General features: G+C 36.6%; 1 protein-coding gene across 18 annotated transcripts in view; it reads right to left on the minus strand.

Moving 5' to 3' along the window:
- SOX5 (SRY-box transcription factor 5) overlaps window positions 1-14535 on the minus strand; it is a 569059-nt gene that overhangs the window by 218558 nt on the left and 335966 nt on the right. For all 18 annotated transcript variants that reach the window (XM_083818461.1, XM_083818460.1, XM_083818476.1 and 15 more), the window contains one exon: window positions 5595-5805. In XM_083818461.1, coding sequence (XP_083674587.1) covers window positions 5595-5805 — 211 coding nt within the window. The remainder of the gene's footprint in view (window positions 1-5594; window positions 5806-14535) is intronic.

Here is a 14535-nt window from a genome sequence, read left to right on the forward strand (position 1 = left end):
AAACCTTTGAGGATGTAAGCATGAGAGACTTGGAAGGGAATCTAAGCAAATTTTAAAAACATCCATAGAAATAAGCCATGACTATCAGGCTCAACTATTAGGAAGGAAAACACTTAAAAACTGAAGGTGACAAATGAACCAACTTCACTTTGAGCAAGTAAGAGCTGGCAGGACTTCAAACTAGGCTACCTCTGTTCCAGAGTTAAAGCACTTGTTAATAAAAGTTTAAGCCACCACAGCATTTAAGAGTGCCTTTTCTTTGCATAGGCCTATTTTACAAACTTCATCATCTTTTTTTCTTTAATCAGCAGCATATGAACGCACATTTCCATATGGCAGTGTCTGAAAGAAGTGCATGGAAGTTTAATGTTGGCATGCTCTACAAGACATTTTCTTGTGACAGACTGCATAGATGAACATGGAACCACAACGGATGCACTTGAAGCATCCTTCTACAGCAGCCAGAGTGTATGAACAAAACTTAAAAGTATTCAGCTGAAAAGTATCCTTGTTTGTCCTTCAGTAGAACAGCATACAAAGCCTCTTCAACGTGTATTTTGTCAAAGGGACAGTGCAGCACCAAATAAAAGAAATTCAAACCTCAACCAATCAGAGTATCCTTAGGGTTTTCCCCTGGATCTGTTCACTTTATGTCTTCCCATCTCATCACACATAATTTAAAAATGAGAGTCTGCATTTCAAAGGACTCTCTTGTGCCCGTTAATGGTATGCTCCGGAATTTACGGCTTAAGAAGAAGGAGACCTCTTGATTTCTTTAAAAGATATGGTGATTAAACGTTTGATAATATTAGGAGATATTCTGGGATCTTACATCAACTAGAGAGCCTGCATTCAATATGGTACACTTTTATAGACTACAGAATTGCTTAAACAACAGCCATTTAAATTACCACAGGAACAGGTGTTGTGATTTATAATGTAAACCTAAACATCAAACACAAATAGCCTTTGGGGGATGTTCAGAAGACAAAAATCATGCCCAAGATGCCTTTCTCATCACTTTCTTTCCGACAAAATAATTACTTATAGCATTGCAGTATACTATTATAGATAAGGATCTAGTATTCACATTGCCTGTTGAAGCCCTGCTTCAATATACACTATCTGCTTTCTGAACACTTGAGATTAATCGTTCCTGCTCAGACGACCTAAGGACTAGCAGATGGAAACTTTGGAGTAGGAACAATACTAAACACTAAATATATATAATTCTTGTGTGTGCATATTTATATATTTACTTATACACTTTATATGTATGCCTGTGTATATGTATTTACAGAACAAGAACAAAAAAGAATTGAGTGTCAGAGATTCTTATTAAAGAAGAATGAGCCATGCAGATGAATGAATGCACACACGTGTGCACACACTCATACACAGTCTCTGTGGTCAGGCAGATGTCCGTATAATCCCTTTTATCCAGAATTCCTACATATTCTGTACAATAATATAGATCTGGCCTCAAAATACACAGTACAGCTGTTTTAAACACAAAGTCACAGATACATAACCTGTTGAAAACATTTTGAACAGAACTGAAGAAGAAGATTGATTCTTAATTAAAATTTAGGAGATGTAAAGAGCCAGTGAGCTAAAAATAGGAGAGAGTTTACTTGTTTGCCTATTTTTTTTTCCAGAAGCCAAGCCACACGCTTAGAGCAAAGGCTACACAGATTTCAGAGATTTAATTTTCCACAAGCACAGACCATAAATTAAAATACAGCAATCCAATCCCATTAATAGTGCAAGAAAAAGCTAAGTGGCTGCTTTGGTCTTTGCTTTCATGAACTTGTGTCAAGCCCAGTGACTTCAAAGAGATTTCCATTTCATTTCTACAAATGAAGAGAACAGACAGACAGAGAGTCTCTGCCATCCTCTGATGCCTTAAGAAAACAGAAGAAAAACATGCCTGTATCTCATTCGCCTAATGATTTTAGCTGCAAAAGGAATCCCATGGTCGGCAGACGACCCTCAGGGCAAGGGCTTGAGGTCTGTCACAGTATATAAGGCTTCTCCAAACCCACTCCATTATCTTCATTATTGTATACCAGGAATAAAAGAGGACTGACTCCTCTTCTGAAGTTCAAGTTAGAAAGGACAGAATGTTTCATTTAAAATAACACTGTGTGACTTCAGTAATAGGTTTATGCCTTTGGGGGCCTAAATACTAAAGCTGTATATAAGGATTTTCTGCCGAATTTGAGAGAAGAAAAATGAACACTGTATTAGCAATGAGTAAAATTCCACAAGTTTTAGGTTCACTGTAACACTCCATGCCTCTGTGTCAGTATGACTCATTGTCAATCACATACTTTCATAAAGCAAAAGTAAAATGGCAAGTTTACAGGAAAAAAAAAAAAAGAGCATGGGGCTTAAGAGCTAAGTATAAAACCCCATGAAAATCAAAACCAAACACATATGCAAGGAAGAAAAGGAAGTGACAAGCTTTTGGAAAGTTCTTAGGAATTAGTAGGTAGTATGGCTTCCTATAGGGAACATTATAACCAAGGGCATATGTACAACAAAGCAACACAGAAGTCACTCATATGAACAGAGATACTTCCCTTGTCAATGCATGTGTGGGCACATGTATATATTCAAATACATGCATACACACGTGTGCATTCATGCACTCTGAGCAGTAAGTTTCACAACACTGTAAAAGTCGATGTAATTTATTGATGAAATTTACTAAGTACTAACTTACTTTCTGACAAACATAATTCAAGAAAACCATTTGCCTTATGTTAATAAACTTTCTTAAAACAGTCAGACCCGTATCAATATTTTGGAATATCTCATTTGTCCTCAAAAGCCATTTAAGAAAAGAGAAGTCTTTCACGGACTGGTAGGAGGTTTGGATCAAGACCTAAAGTTGTCTAACCAACATTTCTTTTTTTTCCATTTTGAAGAAACGGGCCATTTGAAAGAATGCTTCCAAAGCACATTTCCCACAGTAATTCAGAAGGCAATTTCAAACAATAAAAACAGAGCAAACACAGGCCATTGTACAAGTTAAATAATATATAAACTTGTGAGTACATAGAGAAATGGGAATCTGGCTCATATTTGGTCTTCAAAAGATTCATGGGAAATTGATTTAATTAAATCTCAGTTACTGGTGCAAATGTTCCCCTTTCTTCCCAAAGAGAAATAAAGTATTATATCATTGTTGTTGACATAATACAGCAAAGCTTAACCAAGATTCTTGGTTTTACCCTACACAGCTCCACAAACAAGAAAGGCTAAAAATTACTGAAATACACAGTGATCATGCATTGTTGAATTCTTATCTAAATGTACTACTAAAGATTTTCACTGGTAACTTTTCTTATTCACAAGGAAAGTCATTAATATGCTAATTACCTGACCAGTAACCAGTGGTGACTGACTTCTGTACTTCAGCACTACATGAAGAAGACACGACGATATGTAGATTTTCTACTGTAGTTGAAACTGAAAAATCATGCTTGTAGTAGTATTACAAGTATGTACAAGTATGTACTACTACAAGCATGATTTTAGGGCAAGAGACTCTTTTACAGCAAGAGGCTCGAATCTGTGGAGGATCTCTAAGAACAGTCTTGCCATCTGCACCCAGAAATATATATTTTTTAATTAGCCACTCTAAAAACAACCATGTTGGCTGAAGGGAAGGGGGAGGGAGACTTGTCAAAATGATGTATTTGTCCCTCAACACCTTTCAATGCTCTTATGCAAGTCTAATTTTCTTCCTAGCCAGCTCACCTAACTGGCCTCCTTTTGTTTCATGTCCTGTTTCCCATTCTCTTCTAACTTCTGAACTTTTGTTAGTTCGCTTTTAAGGAGAAAGGGAAAAAAAGCAATGTTTTCTATTCATTTTTTTTCCTGGATGGGGAGTAAGCAGACATGAATATGGCACCCTCATAATGATTTAACTAGGGCTTAATGAAATTTTCATCACAACCTGCTGTTCATTTTAATGGCCTTTGAAAGACAATAGAACAATGGCTAGAGGAAAGAAAAGATTTTCTGGTGCATGCATTTGCAAAGCCCAACATTCAGTTTCTCCCCCTCCCCTCTCTTCCAATATCTTCACAAAGCTGTAGATCTTTTGTTTGTGCTGTATATTGTCATTTTAGTAGAGCTGAGATAATGCACAAGCTCTGTAACCATTCTCATGGCTATCTGTGGCCTTTCCTCAATGAAGTCTGTGCAGATGGTACAACCTCATAGTCAACACAGTATTTATACACTGCACAGAAGCCCCTGCTCTTTCCACTCAGAAATCTGGTCTCCTTCCACCCTCCCGCCCCATACTCAGGAAAGAACTTTTCCATTCAAAGGCACAAGGTAGGTCATAGCACTGGCCATTAAGTCAATGTAAACTCTAAATGAAATGTTGTGATTATATGTAATATTCCAAAAAATGCTGAGGCAAAGAATTTGTTTCCCAGCAGACTCTTACAGCATGTTCCAGACAAGAAGAGAAGATTAATTCACAATCCTGTCATGCTCATGTATGTGACAGTGTGGCTGTGCTTGCATCCATATTTTCATTCCAGTATGCAGATTGTCATAAATTTTTCTTGTAGGTGCTGTCAATTCATGCTTAAACACTGAGGTGGCTTTGAAGGCCATGCTTTCAAACATTTGAAATTAATTTCTACAACAGGATAGGCAAGTGTAAATGAAAACATAGTGCTATTACTGTGCATTTGGGAATAAGTCTCAGTGAGTTCATGCAACACCAACTGGTCTACAGACTCCTGGAAATCTAGTTGTAAATATATATGCTGGATACCTATGGAGAATACAGTGAAAACGACACCTTCCAGTCAGGGGGTTGACTCTACCCCAAAAAGATGGGAACTGAAAATCTTACTTCAAGTTGTTCTGTGGCTTCTCAGGGATGAGATGTTTGGTCTTAGTCCACAGAGCACAAATTGCATCATCACTGACTGGACATACAGTCCCAAAAAGAAACTGATTCTCCAGAGATGTTTCCTATATGCCTGGGTTGAAACTTGCTGGCCACCCACAATGCAGAGAAAGCCTGTACTCTTGTTTGTATTGTACCCTGCACTACAGGTAAATAAAGAATGACATGATAAGACATGCTCCATCCAAAAGCTTTCAGAAATTCCACATTTAACTTCTTACCTTTCAAATAATGGCATGTCTACTTTTCACAAGATTTCAGAAAAAAAAATTACTTTGCTGATAACCCTGCTTTTTGCTCTAAAAATGATGGGGTAGGGAGTGGTGTAAATGATCCCCAGGCTGTTAAAACTACAATGTTCATTATACCATATTGAGGGGGTTAACGTGATGATGTGTCTATTGTAACTGTGACAAGACCGTATGTCAGACAAAGGCTCTCATTTGGGAAGAGCTAAATATGTTAACAATGATGGGATATTGTTAAAATTTACCTATAATGTAGACAAGAACTATGAGTTCTTTACTTCAATTTTTCTAGCAAGAAAAAGCAAATGGAGCAGAAAATGGGAAGATTAAAAAGTATACATATCCAAAGAAACTGGAGAAAAGAAAACAAAACAGAAAAGTTTGGCCATTTTCCCAGGCCTTACCTTCTGGCTCATTTTTGATGAGCTCTTCCATTTTTCTTTGCTTAAGGGTGTCTACAACATCCGCTAGGCTCCCTTTGCGCCTTTCAGGGGTTCCCAGGGCTGTGCTGGACAATGACTCTCCACTCTGACGCCCACCTTCTTCTGCCTTCAAGGGTGAGGTAGATGAGTTGTGCGGGGCAAATGAAGACATCACTTTATTGCCATCAACTTCCTGAAAGAAGAGAAAAATTGAGCTGAAACCTTTCTTTTCTTAAAGAAGTTAAAAAAAAAAGATGGAAAGAAAGAAAAATCCTTTGTTCTTTGAGTTCATTGGTGTTTGTTCTTCTGTTGAAACCTTTAAAAAGGCATGCAATGCTTCAAAAACACCCAGAACAAAGGCTATCCATAAAGCATAAACCAAGATTACAGGCTGAAGTGAACAAAGATCAGCTTGCAAGAGAGAAACATAAAATACAGTTTTTCTCTAATTGAGAAGAGGTGTTGTACTCATAGGTTTCCTAATAACAATGATATTGATTACCTTTAATTGTTTGCTCTTTTACAGCTTTCTTTGGAAAAATATCTTCATTTTTTACAAGGACTATTAATTTCCTGACTTTATAAAGTACTTAATGCCATGATGGCTAGTTGCTATAAGAAATGAAATAGTAATCAAATATTAAATGCCCTTCGTCATATGATTTATTTTAATACACAGTTCAAGCAGTTCTTCCATCTTTAAGGGATGAAGCAATAGTTTTCCGTCTTGTAATTCTCTTTCTATTCCCCTCTTCCATCTTATACTTTCATTTCTTGTAGAGACAGTATTTTTCACAAAGGTGGTCCTAATGACTTTCATTGGCAGTACAGTGACAAAACTCTATGACTTCCTGGAATATACACACAACCCTCCTCACGTGACAGTCCACAGAGGTCTACTCATTAATTTTAATGGAAACCAAAACTGGTTCCAGCATCTTCAAACTCGCCTTCATTAATGTAAGAGCCTTCTCCTCCACGCCTCCTCCAACATAAAGCAATGTTCTCTGCACATATTCCTTTCGCCTTTTATCTCCGATATCCTTCTGTACAAATCTCTGAAACACTTTTTTTTTCTTTTTCTCTAATGTACACCATCTATACCTTGCAAAACTTAGGCCAATGACTCCAAAAAAAGAGTACACGCATTGCATAATATACTGTGGCAAACATTAACATTTTTTATCAGATTCTCCAGACTTATATTTTTTTATTTTTGATAATACTGATCCATTACATTTTTGTATTCCAGATGTTTAATTAATATTATTTCTACAAAAGTCACTGGACCATCTTCTGATCTGAGTTACAGACTTGGTTGAAAAAATCTTACTAATTTTTAAACTGCTTTTATTTTATGAAAGGGAGACACGATCCATTTTTAGTGATTTTTTGGTAATACTTTTATCTTTTGTTCTTGAATCATTTTTAAGGTTTTCCTAAACCCCAACGCTTCAGCAAAAAAAATATATCTTTTCCTTAGTAGAAAATTAATTGCTAGGAGTTATCTCAACAAAATTTTAATAAAGCAATATGGAAGATATGAAGTTAAGAATGTATTTGTTTTCACAGATTACTTCATTTTGGCAAAAAGACTGCTGTTGGTTAAGAAAACTTTTAGTGCAAACATTTTTGAGCAGCTTGAATGTGTTATACTAGTGAATGAATTTCCTAACAGAATCGGATTTAACTGAGATTACAATCTGGGCCATCATATGCCCCAAAAGCCAAACCCAGTGATGTTAATGAGAGACTTTCTACTGACGTCAGTGAGCTTTTGACCAGGGCCTAAAAACATTTTCCAACTTTAGTCAACAGATACACTCCTTTATGTTCTTGAAACTCCCTCCGTTTTTGTCATGCACTTGGAAAATTACTAGTTGTTAATGCTCAACTTCAAAAGTCAGTTGGAGCTGAATGCATTTTTTTTTCACATGTACATACCTCAGAAAACTACGTTTTTTATGCTGATCTAGATGAGCTAGGTAATGAACTTCAGCATCAGTTCAGATTTTATCGAACATTCAAACCTATTGTCACCAAGTGGTAATTTTTTTTCCTACAGACAACGCCAAGAGGAAATATCCTGAAAGCTGATTTCTTGTTCATACTTCAAAGACAGATAAGCCAAATGCCATCCTTAGTTCTTAAACCTACCTATACCATAAGTTATTTATAGAAAAAATATCCTTCCTAATTTTATCAGGCACTAGTTTCTTGTTTTTATTCCAAAATGGACCCCAAAGACACTCACTCATGTTTCTGTGTATGTCACATTTCGGACACAAACACAAAGGACTTGCAACAGCTGCCTAAACCTCAGGGATCATCACTGTCTCCACATGCATTTTTTGTGCAGGCAAGTGTTTTTACACATACAAATATATTCTGTGTATATAACAAGATTGTTATTAGAAAAGAAATCTACGTACTCAAGGATTGGAGGGATATGTAAGGTAATACAAGGTAATTTTTGAACTCTCAAATTGCTTGACATTGAAATGGAACCCACAATATTTCTAGTATCCCTGTATTTTTTCTGCATCCAATTTTGGGGAAAAGAAAGTATGACGGGGAAAGGGCAGAAGAGTAGTCCGTGAGAAAAAGCATGATGACGAGGCTCTGGACACTCAAGTCCTTGTTCTTGTAGATGTTCTCTGTAACCATGGGAAAAGTCACTTTTGTGTCCGCATTTCAGTTTTCTACCTGTAAAATAGGCACTAAAGAAGTAATTTCTTACATTGTAAAGGTTTTTGGAATGACGAAATCATTAAAAAGAGAGAGATGCCCTGATACCACAGTTCTGGCTAAAAGTATTTACATAGTACCACAGCTAAGAAGACTCTGTAGCTGGACAAGGAAATGGAATGCTCTACACAGTTTTTTAAAGATAAATCATATAGTCTACTACACATCTAAGCAGTCATCCCCCAAACAAATTGTTTCTCTAGACTGCTCTTGTTATGTGTGCATGTATGCGGTGTTTGCGTATCACATACATGGGCTATTTATACACTTGTGGGATTTAACATACACTCCACTTAATCAAAACACATATACAGTAGCGGAACAGCTGCAATCACATCTCAGTGGGCTAAATTATGGTACACCAGTGAATTATTCATTCAAAAAGATCTGTAGCAATCACACATTCATTGCGTGATTTGCAGTCTAAGAGGAATCCTCTCCTTTCCGTACCAGTGGATGAGTGCACACATCAGCTAGTGGCATTGATGAGAGTTCAACACATACACTCCAGCAGATCAGCTCGAGAATATGCCTTCCCCACTTGTCCACGGTCCTTTTATTGTCATTCAGAACAACCACCTGAAATGCTCAGCTATTATCTTGGCTTTCACTTTACTTGCTTCTGGTTTATTTTGATCTTTCTTATGTCATTATTGAGGAAAAACAAAAAAGAAATTTCAGTGGTTCTGGAGTTTAACAATATAAAAAGAAAATACAGGATACTTCCAAATAAAACTTACTCATGTCAATGGTTATAAAAAGCTAAAAAACTTTTAGCAAACTCCTCTGAAAGTAAGTACATGAGTTTAACCATCCCCCTGAAAACACCCAGAGAAAGCTTTTAATGGCAAGAAAGATATCCCAGCAACAGCCTAACATTTATCCCCTGAGAAGGAAGGTCCCCCTAACATGTGAGATTTATCAGGTTCCTTCTTTAAAAAATTTGCATGACTTTTTTTTTTTCAGCTACCTGAGAGAAAAGCAACAACACCCTAACAAATGGTATATCCACTGATGACATTTCAAAGTGAGGTCTATTAAGTCCCACGAAGTCCTCTATCTCTGTCACCAAAAGAGGGGAAAAACTGACACACTCTTTTCCCAAAGAAGAGTCTTCCTCAGCTGCATAGCCATTTCACCTGTTCAAGTGTGATTACACTCCAGCCTCTGGCACTGTTAATCCTGGTAACAGTTTTATGCAGTTAGCAGCTGCTCCATGGATGGGGCTCTACCGTTCGTTTGCACTGCAAATCGCCCTGCTAATGCATGCTGGCACATTTCATCAAACTCTGTGCTGGGATTGTACTCACCCACACCTGATGCTGTTGCTTCTTGCTTTTCCCACTTGAGAATGGGAGACAAGACCTAGACAGATCCTGCTGACTGAAACACCCTGGGACCTTCTGTCTCCCACAGCAACAACAAGAAAAAGGACTGGACCACGTTTCGTGTCTTCTGCTTCTGTCTCAAGCTAGTATTCACAGGACGACTTGTTTAGCTACAATAAAGTTGCTGCTGTATTGCCAAGCAGCTTTCCACCTATGGAGGAAATACCTCTTCCAAGGTTTAATGATAAAACAGGCTTCTGCCCTTTCAGGATGAGGTCAATAATCTTCCTTTGTTAATCTTGGGCAAGCTTTACTTAATCTAGCCCCCTTGTCACCTTTGTGATTGACAGGAAAAGTCATGTCACTGGACAATGGACTTATCCTCACTGAGCAATAGCTTTTTAAAAAGATTACACAATGTTACCCTTGCTCTCATAAAAAGTGCAAACATTTTGCTGTTAAAAGAACCTATTCATTCCAACTGTATCTTTCAGCTTTTCTCTCTTCCTTTCCAGGGTCCAAGCAAGACCTATTTCAGCTCTAAAAAGGGACAGCAAAATGCCTAATGAGAAGAAACAGGTTGTTCTTAGTGAGATTTCCAAAATATCACTTAGTGCTCTAAATAGATTTCAGTTTCTTCTTCCTCATCTAACCATGTACTTTATTGCTATCTGCAATTGCACTCAGACAAAATGTGCTTCTGTGACACTGAATTTTTGTCCCAAACCAACCACTAATCGAAGCAAAGAAAACTCTAAATTGTCTGAAACTGTTAATTACCACCATATGGAATGCAAGAAGGCAGCATCTGCAGAAAAAATATAATATATATATATGTGGTGTGTGTGTATATATATATATATATATATATATTAGAATCAGGCTTTTGGCTTTGCAGACGAAAACACCTGGAATAAAATACTTGAGTCTTTAAAACAAGCACTGATATTGTCTGATTTTAAGGAGCTTGCGATCCTAAAAGCTACCTAACAGGTTCTTTTTTTCAAAGCTGGAATTTTGCACATTCTTTGCTCTTTTATAATGTGTAAAGAAGACACGAAAGCAATTTTTTTTTTTGCTCTACTTTTTACATTACACACTGAGGCCTATCTATTTTATAGTCTCCATAGTGACCAGGAAGCTGCTAACAGTGTGACATAAGACATAATCAAAAAACAGAATACTTCACACTTCTGAAGACAAATGATTCTTAAGCAGTACTAACTACTGTTTGCTATTTATTTTTAATTATTTTACCTAATAGATATTCTTTCCCTAAAAGCTTATGTTAAAGATTCAGCAATATAACTACTTCAAGGGAAAATCTGAAAGCTATAAAAACACTCCTAGTGCCCACAGGAGGTTCACCAGCAATTAAGAGAAAAATGAAACTTGACGTTTCCAGTATTTTTTAAGGTTTAAAAGAAACAACACACATACAATATTCGCAAAGCAAGAATGATCTTTTATTTTTCCTTACTGTTCCATTTAGGATCTTGCCTTAATTAATGTAATTAACTTTAGGGGCATAAGTACCATCAGCTTTCAATGGGAATCATATCTTTAAATCACTCAAGCGATTTTGAAAATTGTCTCCTTCTGTGTTCTGTGTCATAGAGGCTGTACTGCAGATAGTACCATAATCCTATATAGCTTGTGGTGGCTGTCAACCTAGCACCTTCAGTAAGATGAAACACGTGTTCCTCAAGGCATCCCAGTGGATACTGTGCTTTTTACATTGTAGAATGTCTTTGCTTCTACCTTACATTTAAATCCGTCTCTTGTCTATTTGTTTCCTTCATGGAGCAAAGTTGTTCATCAGTGATAGAAAGGAATGATCCCAAGAAGATTTAAAAGAAACAGTGGAGAATACAGAGAGGAAAAGGGAGACAGTATATAAAAGGGCACTGAGATTAAAAAAAAAAAAAAAGCGGAAGGAGATAAATACACCATTAGGAACTAAGAACTGACAAGAACACATAATCCGAGGAGGGATAAAAGAGATGTTAGAAGGTGTCACGTAATCAAACCTAGAAAGATGTACATCCTCAGGCTCTGGTTCTGCAATCAGAGCCATGCAAACTGACAGCTATTCTTACACAGTTTTTTTTTTTTTTTCCCCTAGGACTGAGGTTTTAATGAGGAGGATCTGAAACGTAATGGAGAATGAAGAGTTGATGAATGGGGCTGAAGAGTCAGCTGAAGAGGTCATCATGGCAGAGAAGAAAGAATTTTACCTGAATTAGGTAGACTAAACATACCAAGTAGAGATGTACATTTTTTCTTTACAGTATGATTATGCTATGGTCAAATGAAATACACTCAAGTCAGATTTTGTTTTGGCTTTGATGATATGATGCATTTGAGAATCCACGTTCCATATGGAAGTATTACCAATTATCAGACTTACAGAAGCCTGATTCCATTTAACATTTAAAATGTTAATACTTTGCTTGGTACTACACTTTATTTTTTTTTATTATTTTTATTTTTTTGGCTATCATTACTACCTCTTGTCTTCCAGGTTGTATTTATTTGATGTCAAGTTCTGTATCTAATTAACCACCTCTATTTGATGAGACAGAAGATATACCGGCAGAGGTTTCAATGAGAAGACTAATAGGCATTTCCAGTGTTTGACATCCATGAACCTGGTTGAAAATGATTTGAAGCTCAAAAAGAAGACCATCTGCTCTACAAACTCTGCTACATGAGATACCTTCCTTTTTCCTCCTTATGTAAAAGAGGCAATAATAGATATTTCCTGAGGCTTAGAGTATTTTATATAACTCAGGTAAATTATATAAATCAATTTATATAATTCAGGTAAAAAGCCTATAGATTGGACAAAAGCCTCATAGCAGTTGTATTTTCATTTTTATTGATGTAATAAACACTCAGCCCTTATATCACTCTGTGGTGCACTACAGACCAATCAACTGAAACTGGAAATTGGGAACTCTCTCCTGTATCAAGTGCCACCCCACAATAGCTGACAGCAATGCTGAAACACTTTGATTTTTTACTAAATACCGTGATACTCAGACAGCTGTCATAACTGTATGAGCAAGAGAAAATTTCAAGTGTTTCCAAGGTTTGGAGATGAGTTGTTAGAAACTGCTCAGCTGCATTTACACAGAAGGAATAACTTTTAATTCATTTTATATTGATTTCTAACTTTACCCTCTGTGATATACAGAATATAAGAGCAGATTTTTCAAGGACTTAAAGTATCCAAAGATAGAAGGAGGTGCCTAGTAGAATGTTTGAAAATGCACAACGTATACTCACTTAATTCCCACTGATTTCATTACAGCTCCCTGAAAAGTAGTTGGAACCAGCACAGTGTGACTGGCTGACCCTCTGCACATTTTCAACATACCATTATAAGGCTATCTACAGTACAGAGCACAATCTGATAACCAATGCTTTAAAGACAAACATTTCTTCTCCTCTTGCTGATCTTCATTCCAGCCCATCCCAAATCATACAACACAAGTTTAGTATTTTTTTACTGCTTATCCCACCATTACTACTCAATTTATTGCAAATCAAAGAATTGTATGCAAACTGTTTATGTTTGAAGTAAAAAAAAAAAAAAAAAGAAAATGTGAGAAATTTTAGAGCCTTGTTATATTGGATGTCTAACAGTTTGCTTATTTATTTATTTATTTAGTGCTACAGATTTTAGTTTTATTTTTAGCCCACCTCGTTATCCTATTTCTTTCAATAAAGTGCACCCTTCACAACACAGAAAGTTTGCAAATCTTTAGTAAAATAGTAACAACTATTTTGTATTGGGTAAACATGGCTAGTGACATAACTCCTGACACATCCTCAGACCAGATCTCTCCTACCAATTCTTTCTCCAGCAAAACTCATTTTAAGAATGTAACATAGGATTACATCTATTTGCTCTCAAAATACTTAACAAACAAAAGTGGCATTTTGAGAACTCCTAATATGTTAGCTCTAACCTGCAAAAACAAAGAACATGTTGTACTATGACAGCCTTGTTATCTTCTTGCTAGTAATCTTTATACTTAAAAATAATAAATAAAACTCTGCAAAAGCACTTTTAAGACTTTTATGATCTCTTCCCTGGGGGACTAAAGATCACCCTTAAGACCTTGCTAAACAAAAAATAAGACTACTTATCAAAACAGCTTGGTAGAGACTTCAGCATATGTGAAATCCTTCTAATAGTTGGAAAATCATGTGCTATAAAATAATTATCTTTGTAAAAATACATGCTTACTACCCACATAAAACTCCATTTTTCTAAGTACTATGAAATCTACATCCAGTGTCAAAAACAATTGCATTACCTCTTTCTTCCTATGAAACAAACCTACTGTCTGTGCTAACTCCCATTCAAAGAATATGAGAGGACTGTCTGAACAGCAGTTAGTAATAGAATAAAAAAAATGCCATAGGCCCGCAATGACTAGACGGCTGTCCCCAGCTATTCGGCTTTCATACTATGATTCACCACAGTCTTCAGATGGCAAATAGATGTAAGATCATCTCATCTGTTCTCTGGTAGCCCATGGAGAATACCAAGCAGTTGTATTTCACCTCATTCCTCTGCGTGAGTAGCTGAGAGGACAAGGGAGCAAAGTACTCACAAACCACACACGATTTAGTCAAAATTACATCCTCTGTGTTGTGGGCGATTTGGAGGATCTCTTGTGTGGAGAGAACCTCCCTCCAAGCTGGGGAATAAAAGAAAAGAAAATATCCTGCACCCTTAAGGGCCTGTGTTCATACACCTAATTCTCCTAAGGCAGTGCAATTCTGCAGCACACATAAAGCAGGGATATAACACAATGGCCCACTCTTAACCC

Source organism: Anser anser, assembly GCF_964211835.1.
Source record: "Anser anser genome assembly, chromosome: 1".
NCBI lineage: Eukaryota > Metazoa > Chordata > Aves > Anseriformes > Anatidae > Anser > Anser anser.